The following is a 20,186-nucleotide window of genomic DNA, read 5'->3' on the forward strand; positions in this document are numbered from 1 at the left end:
TTCCTTCACTACAGCTGATGTTGTATTGTTGATCAGATTTGGCTATATGTGCATGATTGTATTTGCTACACAGTTAAACTTTTCTTTTTCAGAAAAGGGCCCTAGACGAAGAGAAAACTGCCATATTGAAGACTCAATTTCTGCAGATTTCTCCCTTCAGATCTCCTAGAGACAAGTCCACACCTCATAAAGGTAAGCTTCAGATCTCCTACAGTCTACACCTCATAGTTAGGCTTGTCTAGTAAATTATTGAAAAACAAGAAATTTCTGTAATCATACCACAGTTATAGAAATAATGACTTTTGGAGGTTATGGAAATCTAATGTGTGAAAAAACTGCACTGTGAGATTTTAGGTGTAGATCGGTAGAGGTAAACTATTGAAACTATTAGTAGCCTGGCTGTATTCAGATATGAAATATTTAAAGCTAGGAATAAAATCCAAACTAAAGAGTCATGAATCAATTATCTATTGATTATATTTACTGCTTGTAGATGAATACACTGGTCAGGTTAAGTGTGTTGTGAAATGAATATACTGGTCAGGTTAAGTGTGTCGTGAAATGATAGGTCGTCAAGATGATTGTTTTGATTATTTTAGTCGATTCCGTCCGCCTCCTTCCATCCACTCCCCAGTTTTCACCTGCTCCCTCAGGACAGCCGAAGACTCCCTCCACTGTTGAACTCTTACGATTCTTGGGAATCACACCAAAGGAACAGTTTCTGTAAGTGTACTCAATGGCAGCTACACAAGTTGGTTTATTAATTAAACCAGAAATATTTTTTGTTTTAATGAAAATGAATTTCTTCACAACATGTGTAAACCACTAGCCCTTAATAGGGATACAACATAATTAGAAATACAATATTGAATATTCACATTTATAAAGTAGTACACACTATTTAAATATTTATACTGAATTTGGAACTGGAATGGGATTTGCATTTTCTGAATGTAGAATGGGTGTCTTACTCTGGAGTGATTTAAATTTTCCCCCTTTCTGTACAGACAGCACAAAAACAGCTCATCAGAAGAGAACAGCGAATTAAAGCGATCCCTCAGCTCGGAGTACCTCAACAACAACAACACGACAACAGACTTCACCAACCATGACTTTTCTGCATTCTCTGATAACGAGTCTAGCTTGGCCAGGAGAAGTCTGTTTCAGCGGCGTTCCAGTACTGGAAGTAATGAGGACCTGGGTGTCTAGCAGAAAATTGTGGCCTTTGTAGGCTGGGGTCGTGATATTGTTGCTTGAAATGTGCTACATTGTTTACATCATCGTAATTGTGCAGGGTATATATTTTCCATTTCCTTGCTGGTGGAGTACATCATAAGAAATATTTTTGCATACAAAGGAGGTTTAAAATTGCAATTACATGCATTGAGATGCTGCTTTATATAAAAAATTACATATCAAATAATGTACATTGTATACAGACTAACTGCATCTTTTGAAATGTAATTATAATGAAATCATTTATGGTTCTATTCTAAAAAGGAAATGATTAGGAAAAAAATTGTCCCTAAATGGGGGGGGGGGGGGGGGGGTTTGTTTATGTTAATGGTCATATCAAGTTAAAGTTGATGCCAGCAGCATGGCTGACTCTGTAAATTGAATGTAAAATGCCTATTTATATATTGTTGTTTGTGCCGTTTCTATTCCACTTTATACAAAACTATGTACAATTTTTTTAACATGATGGAGATTTTATAAACTTTCTGCTTATCTTTGTATTTTTATGAAAAATGCAGTGTTTACGAGGTGAATCATGAGTTTGTGAGGAGAATCATGTGTTCAGTTTTTCATACATATCAATTTTTATGTAACCTACCAAATGGCATATCATATCTCATTGGGGACTTCTACCACCTAAAATACATTCCATATTGCAGTATGTGAAATAGTGCCTTGTTATTTTGAATTTTTAAACATGTCTACTTGTATTCATTGATGACTTTTCAGATTGTTTTTCTGAACGATTTAAAAATTAAAAAATGTTTACTTTTCAACAAATCTTGTAGATTATTTCAAATCGCCATTTGTGGCTGCAGAATGGTACTGAATGTAACAGTCAGAGTACAAAATAGAAGTAGTTGTATGTCCTTTAGAAAAATGCATTTTATGCAAAACTCGGAAGGGGGGGGGGGGGGGGGGGGGTTGTACATTCGTGTTGTGCAGTGTCCACTTGCATGAACAACAGAAAAACTTGACAAGCAAGGCATAACACGTTGGAAAACCTTTCCCACTACAGTTATAAATGACAACAAAAGAAGTCCATAAAATTCAGTTTCATTTATATTTCATAATAAATAAAAATCTACAAAACAAACAAAAGATAATACTGATATTGATAGCACAATGTTGTAGTCGAGTCATTGGAAGTAGTCAGAACTAACATATGATGAAAGTTTTATGATAACGAAGTAATACTGTTTATCGAATCACAGCCCAGTTTCCCTGTTCCATTGCTTTCTTCTTTTCAAGTCCATATATTGTTGCTGCAAAATTTTCAAAAATATTCAATAAAACTGCAAATATTGAAGATTTTGAATTAATGATGAAAACAAATATTGCAAATAAAGATGACTTTTACAGTAAAGATTTTTATTTTTAACATTGATAATTTCAGTATTATATTTCATCTGATATTTTTTAATTACATTTATAGCAGGGTTGGACACCTGCAAATTAAAATCTTCATGCAACATATAAATGGTTAATTGGATGTTGTACACAAAATTACAGTATATATTTATTCAAAAAATGTCATGATCAGGAGTTTAGGTGAATGTTGGGAGTTGGTGCTTTCAACTGTCAAACTGTGCAACTTCCTTTACAAATGTCAAGTACCGTCCATAACAATCCACATGAGTACCAAAGAGGACCAAGACAGATCTATGCACTGCAAGCGAGGATCTAGAGACCAAAGGTCTGGATTCAACCCCCACCTAACCAGGATTTGTTAAAAATATATATATTTTAATATGCAATTACAATCATAAATACCATATTATTAGGATGCACACACCCCTGGAAGAAAATCGGTGCTGAAGACTATAAACTTGGAATACACTCGAGTCTAAATTTTGATTTAACTATTGAAATAATCATACACAAATTAAAAGCAGTTTTTTAAATCAAAATTTTAACTCAAGTCTATTCTCAGTTAATGGTCTTGAGGTCTGGATCCGCGCACGCTAGTGCCATGAACTGTCGTGTTGACCAGTCTCCTGACATTTCTAAAATTCCAGATGAATTTCGTACAAACACAGCTGCATATTTTCTTTTCGATGATAATGACTATTACCTGAGCATGTTGAAACACGCGAAATATTTTTATTTTGATTGTAACATTCTCCATTGAGTTTTGCCACATTTGTTTTGGTCCTTTTTGGTGACTATGCTGCTCAATACAACGAGAACATGGTAACCTTACTCAAGGAAGTTGCAACTAGCCTGGTTTGCTTAAAATTTTCGCGCGGCTAGAAAACACAAATACAGCTGAGCATCAGATAAATTGTGAGCAAGTACAGTGGCATTTAGTTCAGCGGTGAATTAAAAACAATTATCAGTCAATATCAGTACATATACTGATACAAACACTGCAGTCATTGAGTTGCTTTCCCGTTTTGTGCAATAAAGAAACTCATACACAGCAGGAGTAAACAAACTACTGTTACTATAGAGTTAGATCGTTACAGACAAGACTCATTTACCCCTTAGTCCGTGTTGACGGGTTGTTCTATTGCTGGAAGAACTGGGGAGACAAAGAAGTCACAGGTGTTTTTAGTTTTTTTATTAATAGTAAAAAGGTGCATGTGCTTTTTTAATAAAATTTCTGAAAATAACAGTAACTCACTCGCGCCGATCAAATATTTGCTTTTCGGTTGGTCTGTTTTTCTCTGGTGAAAAAGTGAAGAGAGAATATTGAAAGTGAGGCTGATCCAGCTTAGCTTTTCTTACCCTCCGGCCTGCCGTCTCGATTTTGTGACAGCGACATACTCCTACTTAAGGGTCGGCTTCGTCGAGCGTCCGGTTTAATTAAATGACCTCCGGGCACTTCATCAATCTTTATGCTATCCTCATATGCAACTTGACCTACGCGTAAGTTGATAAATATCAGTTATCTCAACAAGTAAATGAATTGCACACTTTTCAATACAATGTTCAATGGATTTCAGTCTATATCTCATGTATTTTCACCAATAGTGCGATATACCAAATCTATATCGTAAATTCGAGGTGTCAATTTAAGGAATCGCTGTTTAGTTTGCTGGGTATGTGAGGCGACTTTAATGGAAGTGGTGATAATTTGCGTATTCGCCCATATGTATAAATTAACACATTTTCCATTGTTGTTCATCGCCTCACGTGGACAGTGGACAGACTAGACAGTGCTTCCTACTATCTATATTTGAAATAAACATGAAACTATCAAATCGACATTCAAAACACATAACATTCCATGCATAGTCCCCGCCCACTGACGTAATTCATTTGAATATACAAGTGAAAATTTTACATCCATATATATCCATACATATTTAATATTATTCATGTAGCTATATTCCATTACCAGCTTATGGTGTTTATATATCTCAACTGATTGTTCTACATATGATCAGTTTTTTAAATTGAGACAGGCTACTGACAAACAAGTTGATATTACAGGGGTTTCAACCGTCTCGTTTAAAATCAGCATTACGCAAATGCTATGGGCGTTGTAATGATCTAGTTTGCCAATACAACCTACCTTTGGGTCTAATGCTGTCTGCCATGTGTCATACCGATTGTTAGGCCATTCTTGGCACACTGATTTGGACTACAGATTACTCCGTTTACTTAATCAAGATAAAGGGTTCACGGCAGGTGTGACCGGTCGACAGGGGATGCTTACTCCTCCTACACACCTGATCCCACCTCTGGTATCTGATTTTTTAAGGCCCATTTTGGGTCCGAATTTTGGCCCTTTTCCCTCCTAAAAATTGCCATTTTTCCCAATTTAGCTTGCATTTTTCCCAATAATAAAATTATGAAAAGAAAACGTATTTGAATAAAGTAAACATCGATGTGAATTATATACATAAGAATTAACAAAAAGTTATGGTAATGATGATTTGGATAGAAAAGATGAAAATTTTAGGTTAAAGAAAATTAGATGTGTAAAATAAAGATAATATAATGTTTGATATGATTTTAAAACTTATTAACGATAAAATTGACGTTTCCCAATTTGACTGAAATGTCGACAATTTTCCCCAATTCGAAAGCCACAGGACCCTTGTAAAAAATGTATAAATATCATTGGGTATATCCAGGAGTCCGTGTTTGCCCAACTCTCTATTTTGTAGTCCTTAACTGTTCGTTATCTTCACCTTTCATCCAATTGTTTGCATAGGGGAAACTTCAATGATTTATTCCAGAGAAAACAATGAAATTTTAAGTGTTGTATAACCGCTCCTTTTCCTTGCCTCCGGCCACTAAATGGCCGAGTGAGGGTTATGAAAAGGACTTAATTTCAGTACGCTGCTCTGCGAGGAGAATATATATATGGACATCCCAATGCTACTTCCAGCATATCAATAAATGCTTTGAATATGACACTCTTTCTGAAGCGGATAGAATATCAGAAATTATTTGGGTACACTACAATCTGTAAGGAAAAAAGTATATCTTTGTTGGATGCGCTAAATATATGAGGAAAACAGTTTATAAGAAATCTGGGGTATACTCATTACTCAACTTTGTAGAAGTTAAGGTATATCTGAAATTAGTTGGATATGCTATTCTCTGTTGGGATAAAACTATATCAGAAATTCCTTGGGCACACTACTCTCTGTGGGAGGAAGAGTACAAGTATGGGTGCACTAAGAACCCCTAGTTTCCCGGGGACGTCCGCAGCAGAGACATGAATATATACGGTTCTTTCTCTACGGTGCTGGTCTGCAGTGGTTATATAACTAGACCAATATGTATGGCACCGTCTTCATTTAACAAGATTATTTAATTTCGAACAGATTTACATTTAGTAACAAAGTACCGTTTACCCTGGTTATCAAACCTACCATCTACAAACACAATGCGTCGTCCTCCTGCCTGCAGAACTTCCCTCACGTGACGCCAGCTCCCGCCTGCTCTGCCGTGTCGCAGTCTATATGGAAGAAATATGCATAATATGGCACCCGTTTTAATAGAAACTACAAATATGTAAAAGTTGAAAAGGGTAAAAACCTATAGATACACTCGATGCTCACTTTGGCGGACCAAACACGGGGAAGTTTGTGTTGGGGAACTGCTGGCTGATTTGTTGGTAGGATTTGTGGAAATCGTCATACCCATTCTTTGTGGAGTAACGGGCGTGCGGAGGAATAGATTCATCCATCTAAAATTCATTGAAATTCAGATTACTGATGGGTACATCTAGTTCTAAACTGTTGATACCAAACAATGAACTGAAGCTCAGTCTTACCGCGGCCAACTGGGCAGCGTCTGGGTTATAGGGACTCGGTGCACCGTCTGAATTCACCATTCTGGATCGTCTACCATACACGTTTCCCGCGCTGTGTTTGGCTGGGAAATTAGGTTGTGAGACGTAACCTTCCACGGGGCCCTTAGATCGATTCCCAACCTGGTTCATCCACTGCGACATCAATGCATAACTCGTCCTACAAGAAGAGAATTTACATGAATCAAACCAGTATAGGGCGCCAAATTAACATAAACTCACACATTTGAAACTATTTTTCACTTTTCGAGATATCAATTCAATCATTGTGCGCAATAATTGAATTAGTGTGTGTATCAAATCAATGACTGCTATCATCAATTGAATTGATCCGCGCATCAATTCAATTATTGCGCGCAATAATTGAAGTAGCGTACGCATTACTTCCATTGATGTGAGCAATAATTGATTTGTTGCGCGCATCAAATCAATTATTGCGCGCATCAAATTAATTATTGCGCACAATAATTGATATGATGCGTGCACCAATTCAACAGGTGAAAACAACAATTGATTTGGTGCGCGCATCAATTCAATAATTGTTCTCATTAATTCAGTTGATGCTTGCATCAACTCAATTATTGCTCTCGTCAATTCCACAGGGGATACACCAGTTTTGGGTCCGAACTCTGTGATACCATAACTATATATGTATATATTTATGGTATCACAGAGTTCGGACCAAAACGCCCCTGTTTTCAATTCAGTTGATATTTGGAGCTCGGTACAAATATATATATATATATATATCACCTGGCTGATTTGGAAATTTTGAGAAGAGGTCCCAATTAAGGGATAATTGTTTTAGATGGAGGCGCTAGAAATATCTCGGAGCACTTGGTAAAAAGGTGTTTGTCAAATTATATATTTTCGTTGTTTGTTTTGTTTTTTCTTTGGAGGGGGGAGGGGAGTCAATAGAACTGTACCAGTGTAGACGTTCTCAGAGCCTTCATACAATCTAAAGGAATTTTAATTGTCATTTGTCTTTCTCTTAATGACGCATTTCAGTATTGGCCCCTTCAGATCAATGAACGTAGAGTTTAATGGTTTACCCAATCCCAGATCAATATACCTACATAGTGTACGTAAACAGGGTGCCTTGTTAAGAGGATTTGGTTACCAAATGCAGGAAACACTTTTAAAAATAAATTGAAGGGAATAAGTACGTGACAAACCCGATTTCTTAAGAGGAAAGACCTTGAACATTAGATTTTAATTCGATTAAAAATTGTAATCGCCTAAACTTCTTTTGATATGCGATACCTAAAAAAGCGACTGAGAGCATTTTGCGGTCGTCTCCGTCCCATGTCGCCCGCCCCGCATTCCTGAAAGAACCCCCTTCCCACCCCACCCCACCCCACCCCCTTCCCGCAATTTCAAACAAAACACAAGCGTAAGACAGCACTTATGTGGAAAACGTACAAGATGGAGTAGTCTGAACTGGGCTGTATTGGCTGAACCACCTGTCATCGTGTCTATGCCGTTTGCATGTCACGATCACTATCTTCTTATTCCTTGTATGGTTTTAAATGATTTATTACCCGTCTCTGTTTAAGTATTCTGAACACTGGAGTTGCGCTTAGATACCGTACAGTGATTTAACAATCCGCAACACACATTACAGTCCTGCCATCAAACTAACCCATAGTAACAAACTACAGATCACGAGTACTCACAGTTTTCATTACAAGTACCCCCCCCCCCCACCCCCCCCCCCCCCCACCCCCCCCCCCCCCCCAATACATTGGTATCATTGATAATTTTGGTTTAAGAAAGTTAAATCTCCATTATTTGTCACAAGTCTCACAGGAAGAAAAAAATATATCTTACCGAAATTTAGAGTCCGGCCTGTTAGGCCGATATGTGTTTTTCCTGAAGTCCATGGACATTTTGGCGCAAATTAGTTAATCGTCCTAAAGTCTATGAGCAACTTTTCACATGTCCAAAAATATTATGAGAATTACAATTTTCACTTGGCCACAATCCCTACCAACGGACTTAGTCGGTCAGATCAACTTGGTTTTTGGAATTTAGCACATTAGCGATTTGTGTGTGATAAGTCTATCACATGTGTATGTAAAACATATTACGCGTTAAGGGGCTTTGACTACGTTACGACACGGGTTACTGATTCCTAAGAATTACAATCAATGCCAAAGTACAATGTACACATCGAAAACCAATCATCGACTTAATTCACAAATTTTAATTCCAATCCACGAGATATCCCACACAAGGGTTAGCAGTGGTACTCGTGTAAATCATGACTAATATAACAATGCTGATAAAATATGTAAATGCTCTCTAGGTAATGCATGTTTTAAATACACTCAAAAGAAATTGAAAACGTAAGGAATGGCTTGAGCAAACAGATATATTGATTTTAAAGTTGCTTCAGGGTACCCAATTCATGCGACTGAGAAAGACGAAAAGAATTATAAATTGCATATGCACACTGATCAATCGAATCTTACACGCCATCGCTCGCCCGTGAAACACGTACATCGACAGTTCCTTCGCTGTCACGGTGATCGACAACAGAAGGTTTTACTGATCGGTAACCGTGTTCAAGTATTAGCAGGAATATATTTGGTAAATCACATGAATTTTTGTTTTGTTTTGGTACTGTCTGTAAAATAACAGATTTATAGCTACTTTCTTAAGTCTTGTACTGTCTTTGGTAAAAGTGTCTATGGAAGCGCACGGCCGTACGGCACATGTGACATAGTTCACGGCAAAAGTGTCTATGGAAGAGCACGGCCGTACGGCACATGTGACATAGTTCACGGTAAGTGACTATGGTAGCGCACGACCGTACGGCACATGTGACATAGTTCACGGTAAAAGTGTCTATGGAAGCGCACGGCCGTACGGCACATGTGACATAGTTCACGGTAAAAGTGTCTATGGAAGCGCACGGCCGTACGGCACATGTGACATAGATCATGGTAAAAGTGTCTATGGAAGCGCGCGGCCGTACGGCACATGTGACATAGTTCACGGTAAGTGACTATGGTACCGCACGACCGTACGGCACATGTGACATAGATCATGGTAAAAGTGTCTATGGAAGCGCGCGGCCGTACGGCACATGTGACATAGTTCACGGTAAGTGACTATGGTAGCGCACGACCGTACGGCACATGTGACATAGTTCACGGTAAAAGTGTCTATGGAAGCGCACGGCCGTACGGCACATGTGACATAGATCATGGTAAAAGTGTCTATGGAAGCGCGCGGCCGTACGGCACATGTGACATAGTTCACGGTAAGTGACTATGGTACCGCACGACCGTACGGCACATGTGACATAGTTCACGGTAAAAGTGTCTATGGTAGCGCACGGACGTACAGCACGTGACATAGTTCACGGTAAAAGTGTCTATGGTAGCGCACGGCCGTACAGCACGTGACATAGATCACGGTAAAAGTGTCTATGGTAGCGCACGGCCGTACAGCACATAGTTCAGGCATATAAATCGATGTGGTATAGCTGTAAACAATGGACAGGGTTATACACTGTAAATCATTAGCCAGATGTACACTGTATATTTTTGTAAAAAAAAACTGCATAAACACTTTTATTCCGCAATAGTACTCAACTCTGACTGGCTCAACGTTTTGATACCATTTCTCGAGTGAACTTATCGGACAGTCTCATGTCGAGTGAACTTATCGGACAGTCTCATGTCGAGTGAACTTATCGGACAGTCTCATGTCGAGTGAACTTATCGGACAGTCTCATGTTGATGGTATACCTACATTCATTCCAGTATGAATGAGCTGAAACTAATGTGAAAGATATTGTTTCCAAATTGTTGTCTACTTGGAAATATCTTTAGTTAACGCATATTTATACTAACTATAATATTTATTTTTAAAATGCACCAGTAGTGCTTTTCTCACAAACTGGACTGGACAAAGTCCCATGACAATTGATACTATGTAACAAAATCAGTAACAATTTATAGTTAAGATTCATTTATTAATTTTTTTCATGTCAAATCTTGACAAATCACTGCCCAGCTTTTTTAACTGAGAGGTTTATATACTTAAATCATTTGGACTAGACAATTCTACTATGTTCTATAAATAGAACAAAAAGCACTAAAACATCCATGCTCCACAAAATGACACAAAGAAATATGATTACATACAATAAATAAATCATGATTATTATCACAATTGGCAACTAAATCATATCTTTTAAAAAAAAGCACTAAAATCATTAGAGAATTCAAAAGAGCACTTAATTCTCAAACATGTGATAATACTGTTTGATATAGCACAAATAACAATTCCTTTGTCTAAAATGTTTTCTATAATACATTATATCTTTATCTTTTTTTTCCCAAAATATATATTTTCTAATGTAAATTTTTTTTACCCTGCCCTTTTAATTATGCAATAGCACATATTACTAAAAGTAATGTCTCAGCAATAATATTCTTAAAGAAAAATGTCATTCACAATGACAAAAACAGAAAACAAACCCAATATTAAAACAGGTTGGAACAGAATTTAAAGAAAGTCGAACAAATTATTTCCTCCGTAAAACCATTATTGTGCAATAAAATATATAGCAACATAAATAACAATTATCAACCAACATTACTAAACTCTGCATATCCACAGGATATAAGATAACACCAATATGGAAAATTAAACTCCAACTCAACAGAACATTTGATTGAATACACAACACAATGAGGTTACGAAAATGCAGATTTATGATTTGGACAGACTAGGGTGTGGATCTACCACCCCTGAAATCTGAGGTAGCACTAAAAAACTTGTTCACCACCTCTTCATGAATTGTATGATTAAAAAACAATGCAGAATGTTACATATTCTCGTTGGCTGACTATCAGCAAACTTTATGACACAATTCATAGTGACACTAACAGAAAGATCATTTCAGTAGCAAAATGGCATTTTGTTGAAAATTTCTATGGTTTATTATTGCACAGCAAGTTTTAAACTATTGCCTTTTGTCAGTATTTGCATAATTCTGCATTAAGAAAATAATTCTCAAATACACAAATGTGTACACAGACATAAAATACATACAGTCCATTGTCTGAGGTACACAATGACTTATGAAATTGGAGCAGGAGGACACAGAGACAAAATAAAGAGACTTAAAATAAGATAATCTGCTGTACACTGAAATGCACCATGTGGACAGAGACTCGGTGAAGGACTACTCTTATATCATGCCTACTCATCCATTCCTCTACCATTGTCTCCTACACTAAAAAAATAGACTCCTCAGTAAGAACACGTATGAGAAAAATGTAGAAGCTAATGAATATGGGTTAAAAAAAAGAAAAAAGCCTTGTATAGATCTCGAGTACATAGCTATAGACACTGTATATTACACCTGTTAATATTCAATCACTGGATCAGAATGTCTATAGTATGAAATTTGTTCACACAAAAAGGACTGCAAATATCACATACAAATATAAATATTATCAAACTGAAATGCAGGCATTAGTTATAGTCCATTAAAGGACTGTATTTGGGTGGAAAAGTACAGAATATAACACATACAGACCAAAACATAAAAGACAATCACAAAACTATATGCACACAAAACCTTATTTATGATGTTCCAATTTTTTGTAGATCCAAGGTGCAACCATAACCACATAAAAAAATATAAAGCTAGAGACAAAGACCTGCCAGTCTTTACACCAAATCAATTGTTTCTGACACGATACATACATTCTCAACCATTATCTTCCATTCTTTGCATTGTGTTGACGTGAATGATAAAAATATAAATGCAGTAACACAGATACAATTCAATGATAGTCTCTTTTTTCTACTGTTGTGGCACAATTGTTGTGGAAAACTATGCTTAAATTTTTTCTTACTACAATGAATAATGTGAAAAACACTTTGACAGAGAACATCACACATGAACTGTCTCCAATCACAGTGGTCTGAGGTATGAAATTTGACATTGGTCCCACACACACACACACACATACACACTGGAATAATCCCTCAATCATAAACCAAATCTTTCTTTGATTAAATACATGAGTTTTTTCTTGCCTTTGTACACTAACTTCATGTTTTCTATTAGTTGTGCGAACTGAATGTGTCCATCATGAGCTAGTAGAAATGTTTCCCTTGCTTTGCTGAGGAAGTCTATAAAGTCACCATAGTGACGGGGGCTAATATGAGTCAATTTTGAATGGGTGGTGGCAATGTAGGCATGAATTGTGGCATCCATCAATTTCCTGAGTGGGTCCTTGTCGTAAGACAAGTGTTTTATTGCACGGCGTTTGCCATCGGTGCTCCCCAGACCCGGGGCAGTCAGGGTGCACCGTCGTAGTACATCAGATAACACAGTAGCACAGTGCACATTGTCAGTCAACAATGGAATCATGTTTGAAAGTTCATTCTTTCCCAAATTATGGCTGAGCGCACAGGCCCAGTGAATGTCATTGATTGCTGGGTGAGTATCGTGATTGTAAGAAAGTTTGAGATTTTTCATAGCCAAAAGTGCCAGTTTGTAAGCCCGATTTGGGTAGCCCCTATGTTCCATATACCGAGCAATGTTGAACAATTGACTGGAATTCATAATGTGAGCAGCTGCATCAATGACTATTTGATAGGCAGTTTCAAAGGCAATAGGATCTTTCTCACATAGAGTCAGGGCACACAGAGCACAGTTTTGTGGATCTTTGGTGGCACAATGGAGGGCAAGTTTTCTCGCATGATTTGCCAGTTCCTCCTGCTGGTGGAAGTTGACATTTAACTGCATCATGGTGCTATGAGACATAATGTTGGTAGCCACCATACTAGTGGCCTCGATGGGTTGGAAGAGCTGGAACCAGTTTTGCATGATGGAGATGAGGGCCTGGATGCCGACCTCCATGGCACACGTCACTAGCCATCGCACCATCTCCCTCCTTCTCCAATTCATCGTCATCAAAGTCATTCTCATAACCTATAACATCAAAAGCATTGTATATTTACACTGAAATGGCTATGAAAACAAAACTACATCAAGTTCAATTTAATTAAATTGCTGCATATCGCTTATATTTTGTGAGGCTTTATTTCTGCAATCTTGAATTGTTATACATGTACTTATCAGTCACACACAGTTTTCCTTAATGTTTAACTTCTTTACTACCATGCATATACATGAATCATTCATATCAAGAACTTTATTCTTGCTTCAAGGCCTCCTCATGCACATGAACAAAGATTAAAAAAATTTACAGTGAATTACAAACACTTCATCAGGTTCAAATTGGGATCCTTTTGAAAATATGCATGCAATGTTATCCTGAGGATTTCTCTCCCTATCAGCTGTTTAATAACTGCCAGGTTTGTTTTCTCTACCTTCCCCACTGATTAGTACACAAATTGTTATACACTCACCTGGAGTCCAAGTTCAAATGCAGCATTCAGGGCAGGCATATGTTTGGGAGCATCTGCTGGGGTGGCTATTTTGAACACATCCTGGGCTAGCTTGAACAACTGGGATGAACTGTGAATATGTTTTTGTGCTACATCCAAGACAGTTTTTAACCTCCCGATGTCTTCTGAAGAGACAATGAAAAAGTTAAAACATTATTTAACATGCACTAAAACATAATGTAAAATATTCTTATGTATAAAAAGTTTATAAGGGTTACTGTTCTTGAAAAAAATGAGTGCTTATCTTTCTGTTTTCTAATCTATTAAAATACAGACCGCATTGAAAAAAAAATCCCATTCTACACTCATTTACTGGTTCTCATACTACTCATTTACTGGTTCTCATACTACACTCATTTACTGGTTCTCATTTGCTGATGCATGGGAATCTCCCAAAGGACAAGGTTCTCATAGGGCCATATGTGGCCTTGTGAATTTTCAAAAAGTTCAAAGCTGATGATTTTCAATTCCAGGCAAACAAAATATTTGATAAACATATGATTATACACATATGTCTTTCACATAATATTCACAACAATTAGTGCATCATCCAAACCATTTTGTCAAAATTGCACTCAAAATAGCCAAAAATACAGGATATTTTTTTCAAAATTTTGTATACAGCACAACCTGCAATCTAATCTGTATTAATACGATTAATTTTTTGGATCAAGGACTGTTGTCACATTCAGTTTCTTTGAATACATGTTAGAATATCACTTTCAAAATCTTTGAGATTTTTCATGCCTTGTTCTTGCACCCAGAAATGAACTCTGTTCCTCTAATCATTGGGAACATGGGTACCAAGTTTGATGATCTTAGCCATATAAGTAATGTTTATATCTGATCCACAAGGTGCTGACACACAGACAGACACACTGCACCATACCATATGACCTGTCTATGCTGGGCATATAAAAATTGTTGATTTACTGTAACACATTTCAGTAAAGAATAGGTTCATCTTTCTTTCTTATGATCTAGCTCAAAATCAAACTCAAAAGTCATTTTTCACAACCTACACTGAAACAAGTATAAAATGCATTAAAACTTATGGTTACTGATAAGATGACCAATCATACTGCAACTTATGACGCCATGTATAGAACAATGTAGCATTGACATTTTAAAAAAGAAAGGGGGAGGGGCACAAATTATTTTGATAAAGTATGTCATATTTGGACGAGTTGGTTGCATTACAGCAAATCTACAAATTCTAAATGATGGCCTTAATATTGCCTTCTGCTCTACTAATAGAAGCCAGTCATGTTGCTTTGGTGACCTTGATTCCACTACAATCCCCCAGCAAAAAACTAAATAGGGACTTATTATACCAAGTAGTTAGCTCAGCTACAAAGGTTCCACGACTCCATATACAAAGTTGGCATGCACAAGTTTTAAAAACAGACAACCTCCTGATTACTGACCTTTAGCCGCAGCCAGTAGAGTGCATGCTAGTTCACACTGTTGGCCCTCAATGTGACCGAGAATAAACCAGCGTGGGAAACGACTCAGCATGGCTGACCCTATGTTGTTAATTCCATCGTCAATATCCTCGGTGTCCTCTAATACTGGAAGTCTACAAACAGTCATTAAGAAATTTCATACATCATGAAAATTGTAAATTCACCTCTTTGAGTAAGTACCCTATTAGTATAACACTAATGTTATAAATATTTTTGAATATATTTCACAAAACATCATGCCTTGTTGGATTTATTTGTGAGACATCACTTTCAATATTTATCACTACCTATAGATACAAATTTAGTCACAAGAACCATATTTTTTGCCTCAAGCCTACCTTGCAAATAATAAAAAAAATAAAAGTTACTGCAAATAAAATGTCCATTATACTACTTTGCAGGAGAAGACTTTAAATTCTTTAATGACTGTCAATTTGAAGTTCTAAGTGAGTAAGTGATAGCATAAATATTCTTATCATCTAACCAGACAATATTTATTTCATTTAGCCAACATTACAAATATCTGTTTGTATTTTTTCCCCCACAGCTAGGTTATACACCATATACATGACAAACCTCATGGCACGGAGTCCAACACGATAAGCCAAATTCTGATCGTACGACAGTAGACTGTTGAACATGAACTTCGCAAATGTGTGCATGGGATAACTCTCAGCGTGTATGCCTTCTCCAAGTCCTGAGCTACTACCACCTACAAAGTTCAAAACAAATTACAAACAACCAACATTTCTGAGATTTTACAGTTACAATACAGTATTTTTACTTGTGAAAAAAACCACCCCAAAACTAGGAGCCATTTTCCTCTTTTCAAATACAGTATATTTGAAACTGAATGAATGAGAGTACTTTTACTATAATAAAAAGTAGAAAACAACTGATAAGTGTGCAATTGATTGAAATCCAGTTATATAGTACATGTATTTCATGTGTCTGTAATTACAATTCAGCCAGATTTCCTGCTGCATTATGATAAAAACACCAAACAAACAAATTGCAGGAATATGAGAATTTATAGCACATATTTATTTCAGCAAAAGGTGAGTTAATGCATAAAGCAACTGCACATCCAAAAATGTTTTTTAAAAACCTTGATCACCTAGTATATCATGTAAGAGACCCGTTACCTCTTAGCAGAAGGTCTGCCTGTCGCCTCATGACCTCCATTAGTGAGGTCTCCAATTGCACTGCCTGTAAGCGGGACAATATCCTCTCCTCCTGTTTACAAGCTTTCTCTTGAGCGTACAAACCAGACGGCATCTGTCTCTGCTGACCAAGGCCTGTAACAAGACAGTAGTTAATCAACATCCTTTATTAACTTATATACCTTAGTAACTTATTAACATATTTTGATTTTCCCCTATAGATTCTATATATAGAGTACCTGGGCTTTTACTGAGCCATCATTGCCTGCACTGGAAATACCCTGGGAGTACTTTAACTCTATTGTGATGTCACATCTTTTCACATAACTTGATAATAGTGACATCACATTAGATTCTTTTTCCACAATATGCTTATACCATTTACAAAGACTACTGAATCTGACATTGGATAAACCGGCCCCAGGATCATGTGACAAACTCAGACTTCATTCAACATTTTAATCACCTGTAAGATGTTCATTACTTTTCAACTGAAACTTTTAATTTGCAGACACTAGAAGTTTGATGAAGCGATATCGAATAACAATGAATTTTCAATCACTTCATCGTAATATTCAGATTTTGAAATTTCATGATCCTGGGGCCTGATCACAATCAATGATTTTAAAAAATACTAGTTTTAGATCCTTTAAAAGGACTGATTCACGATTTCCTCCCAAATTATGTTTTTCATTTAAATGATCAAAATCTACAGGCTAATATGTTTAGAAGGTTTCACCAAAAAATTGAAGTTATTCATCATGACAGAAGCTCATAATGGAGAGTTTATTATTTGTTTTGAATACAAAGATTGAGGTGTGTTATTGTTTACGACATTTTCAAAATAAATGTATATTGATCCAAGTTTATTATATATATCACATCTCAAGTATACTTTATGTAAAATGTGTTATTTAAAAGTTAAAATTTATGATTATACAAAATGAAGATGCTTTAAGTTTCACTGGTTTGTTTGTTTTACATAAAAAGACTTGAGTCTTTGTTTACATAACACAAAATCAAAGCTAACATGTTGCTCTTATCCTTACATACAGACGGTCCAAATTTTGGTTGTCAACATTAAATTAGTTATATTTTTGAATTTTAACATCAAAAATGAAAAATATTTCTTTCGAAAAATGTGCACCAGTCCCTTTAATGGTCATTGAACACCAAGTTTTATTAACTTTTTTGGAGAGAAATGTGTTTTGTTGAACCAAATCATTGTCTAGAGGTTTTAGCCCAGGGCCACCCTTTCGTCTGGGGGTTTGATGAAATAGGACTTGAGGATCATGGGTCACTCATTATAGAGCATCAGAACAAATGATGTTTGTTAACAATACCATAAAATCTTATTGTGACATTGGTAAGATTGCTAAATCTAGTCAGTCTGACTTCTTATTCCAAAGCAAAAACAACTTATATAAAATATAGTAATACACAGTATGTAATTGGCAATGTTTTCTCAAGGCTAATAATGTGAAAATCAAGAATAGAATATTCATCAATTTACTAGAATCTAGGATACAATCCTCCCTGCCATTGGACAATTCAGAAATTCTACTTTGTAACATATAAAAGCAAATAAAGTTCTAAAGATATTACTTCCTGATTTCCATTAAACATTCTATGACATTTTGATGACCTTTCATTTATGTATTCTAAGTACTGAAATGATCTTTGTCTTTATCATTTTTGTAATATTTCCAAAGAGCAATGATCATTTCCTCCTCTGCTAGAATTTCATCAAAACACTGTTATTACAAAATGATTCCCAGTGTTAAGAGTATTGTCTGAACTGGCATAAATTACGGACTCGACCCAAGTTACCAACCCTATCTGAGGGTGAATCCTCTCCACCCCTATCTGAGGGTGAATCCTCTCCACCCCTATCTGAGAGTGAATCCACTCCACCCCTATCTGAGGGTGAATCCACTCCACCCCTATCTGAGGGTGAATCCACTCCACCCCTATCTGAGGGTGAATCCACTCCACCTCTATCTGAGGGTGAATCCACTCCACCCCTATCTGAAGGTAAATCCACTCCACCCCTATCTGAGGGTGAATCCACTCCACCCCTATCTGAGGGTGAATCCACTCCACCCCTATCTGAGGGTGAATCCACTCCACCCCTATCTGAGGGTGAATCCACTCCACCCCTATCTGAGGGTAAATCCACTCCACTCCTTTCGGAGGGTAAATCCACTCCATCCCTATTGGAGGGCGAGTCCCTCAAAATGTTGTCAGTTTCTGCTTATTTGTGCAGAATCATCCCTCCTTCCCTAATATTGATATCTCCTCGTATATTTCATTGCGAAATTCCATACCACCCACTTTTATCGACCTAATTACCTCACCCACTTTTATCAACCTAATTACTCTCATGGTGTTAATTAACTTCTAGGATTCTACAGCTGTGTGAAACAAAGTCAAATACCAAGGGGAGAGAGCAAATAAAAGCATACATACAGGTGCATTTAAATTATGTCCAATGTGCTCCATTATATCAATAACACCCCCCCCCCCCCCCCAAGAAAACCCCCCACCTTTGTTTAGGAATACATAATATGAAATGGATCAATAACAATAATGTAATGGACGTAGACCTACAAGATTGTTTTGATACCTGGAAAATGAAATACTTACAAATAAGGGCTACTTCTAATGCCATGGTGAGATAAGACTCGCTGCGGTCTTTGCTGTTGGGGATGGGAACATGGCGGTAGCGTGGGGGTATACAATTGTGATTGTCTCCGGAGAATAATCGACCACTCAGAGTATCTACAAAAAATAGGATAGTGAAAGCTTTTTTACAACAAGATAAGTGTATAAAAAAAGTTACCGAATTTACTTTTATATGTAAATTTCTGAACACCCATCATGGACTAAATTTTCAAATGAAAAAAAAAGAAGTATCAATTCTTGTCTCTTTTCTACATAAATTTCCTCATGGAATACAATTATGAATTTACGAACTATAAATCAATCACTGTATGGGTACATGTAATTATAATAGCATATCTAACTACATCAAGGTTGGTGCATTTATTTTAACATTCTGAGATTTTCTTTTTAACCTGCTTGAGAAGTATCTTCTGTGTCAATAGAAGCTTCTGTCAGAGTGTCGTACAGAACTCCTGTGGGGTCCAGGGCATGCCCCACCCAACCCTCCAGATTGTTCGGACTCCTGTGTGGGCAACTTTTACTCGTACTGGGCACGTCTACAAACAATTTCAAACCATCAGAACTTGCACTGTAATTTTTTTTCCATTTATGAAATTGATTCATAAATATACATGTATATAATAAAGTACCATTCGAATAGCATAATAAAATCTTTTCAAAGACACTTACCTTCATTCAGGTACCTGTAACGCTCCTGGTTCACTCTCTGTTGATGTTTAAGAGATCGTACAATAGCTACAGCTAATCGCAAGGATTCTTTTACATAACCATGTGAACGTAAGGCATCAACACGGGCACATGCTGTTGGGAAGTGTTCTGAATAAAAATTCATGGAAAATTAATATCTCTTTATCTAAAACCTTTACTGATACACGATATATGGCACTTTTTGACAAAAACATACTAGCAGCAACTCGT

The 20,186-nt window shown here is 36.7% G+C and overlaps 2 protein-coding genes across 2 annotated transcripts in view; one reads left to right on the top strand and one right to left on the bottom strand.

Annotated features, from left to right (window-relative positions):
- The window catches only part of LOC125671194 (afadin- and alpha-actinin-binding protein-like), a 31,224-nt gene extending 29,208 nt beyond the window's left edge, over nt 1-2,016 (top strand). Inside the window, exons 12-14 of the mRNA XM_048906720.2 lie at nt 93-192; nt 600-723; nt 1,008-2,016. Coding sequence (XP_048762677.2) covers nt 93-192; nt 600-723; nt 1,008-1,209 — 426 coding nt within the window. The 3' untranslated portion in view covers nt 1,210-2,016. The remainder of the gene's footprint in view (nt 1-92; nt 193-599; nt 724-1,007) is intronic.
- A 264-nt stretch (nt 2,017-2,280) lies between these two features.
- The window catches only part of LOC125669731 (zinc finger SWIM domain-containing protein 6-like), a 42,628-nt gene continuing 24,722 nt past the window's right edge, over nt 2,281-20,186 (bottom strand). The window contains exons 9-20 of the mRNA XM_048904457.2: nt 19,938-20,084; nt 19,661-19,804; nt 19,230-19,364; nt 16,566-16,718; nt 15,997-16,132; nt 15,382-15,533; nt 13,916-14,079; nt 12,787-13,475; nt 6,473-6,668; nt 6,258-6,385; nt 6,069-6,154; nt 2,281-2,501 (exon numbers count right to left, since the gene is read on the bottom strand). Of these exons, the coding sequence (XP_048760414.2) occupies nt 2,437-2,501; nt 6,069-6,154; nt 6,258-6,385; nt 6,473-6,668; nt 12,787-13,475; nt 13,916-14,079; nt 15,382-15,533; nt 15,997-16,132; nt 16,566-16,718; nt 19,230-19,364; nt 19,661-19,804; nt 19,938-20,084 (2,195 nt within the window). The 3' untranslated portion in view covers nt 2,281-2,436. The remainder of the gene's footprint in view (nt 2,502-6,068; nt 6,155-6,257; nt 6,386-6,472; nt 6,669-12,786; nt 13,476-13,915; nt 14,080-15,381; nt 15,534-15,996; nt 16,133-16,565; nt 16,719-19,229; nt 19,365-19,660; nt 19,805-19,937; nt 20,085-20,186) is intronic.

Source organism: Ostrea edulis, chromosome 4 (genome assembly GCF_947568905.1).
Source record: "Ostrea edulis chromosome 4, xbOstEdul1.1, whole genome shotgun sequence".
Taxonomy (NCBI): Eukaryota; Metazoa; Mollusca; class Bivalvia; order Ostreida; family Ostreidae; genus Ostrea; species Ostrea edulis.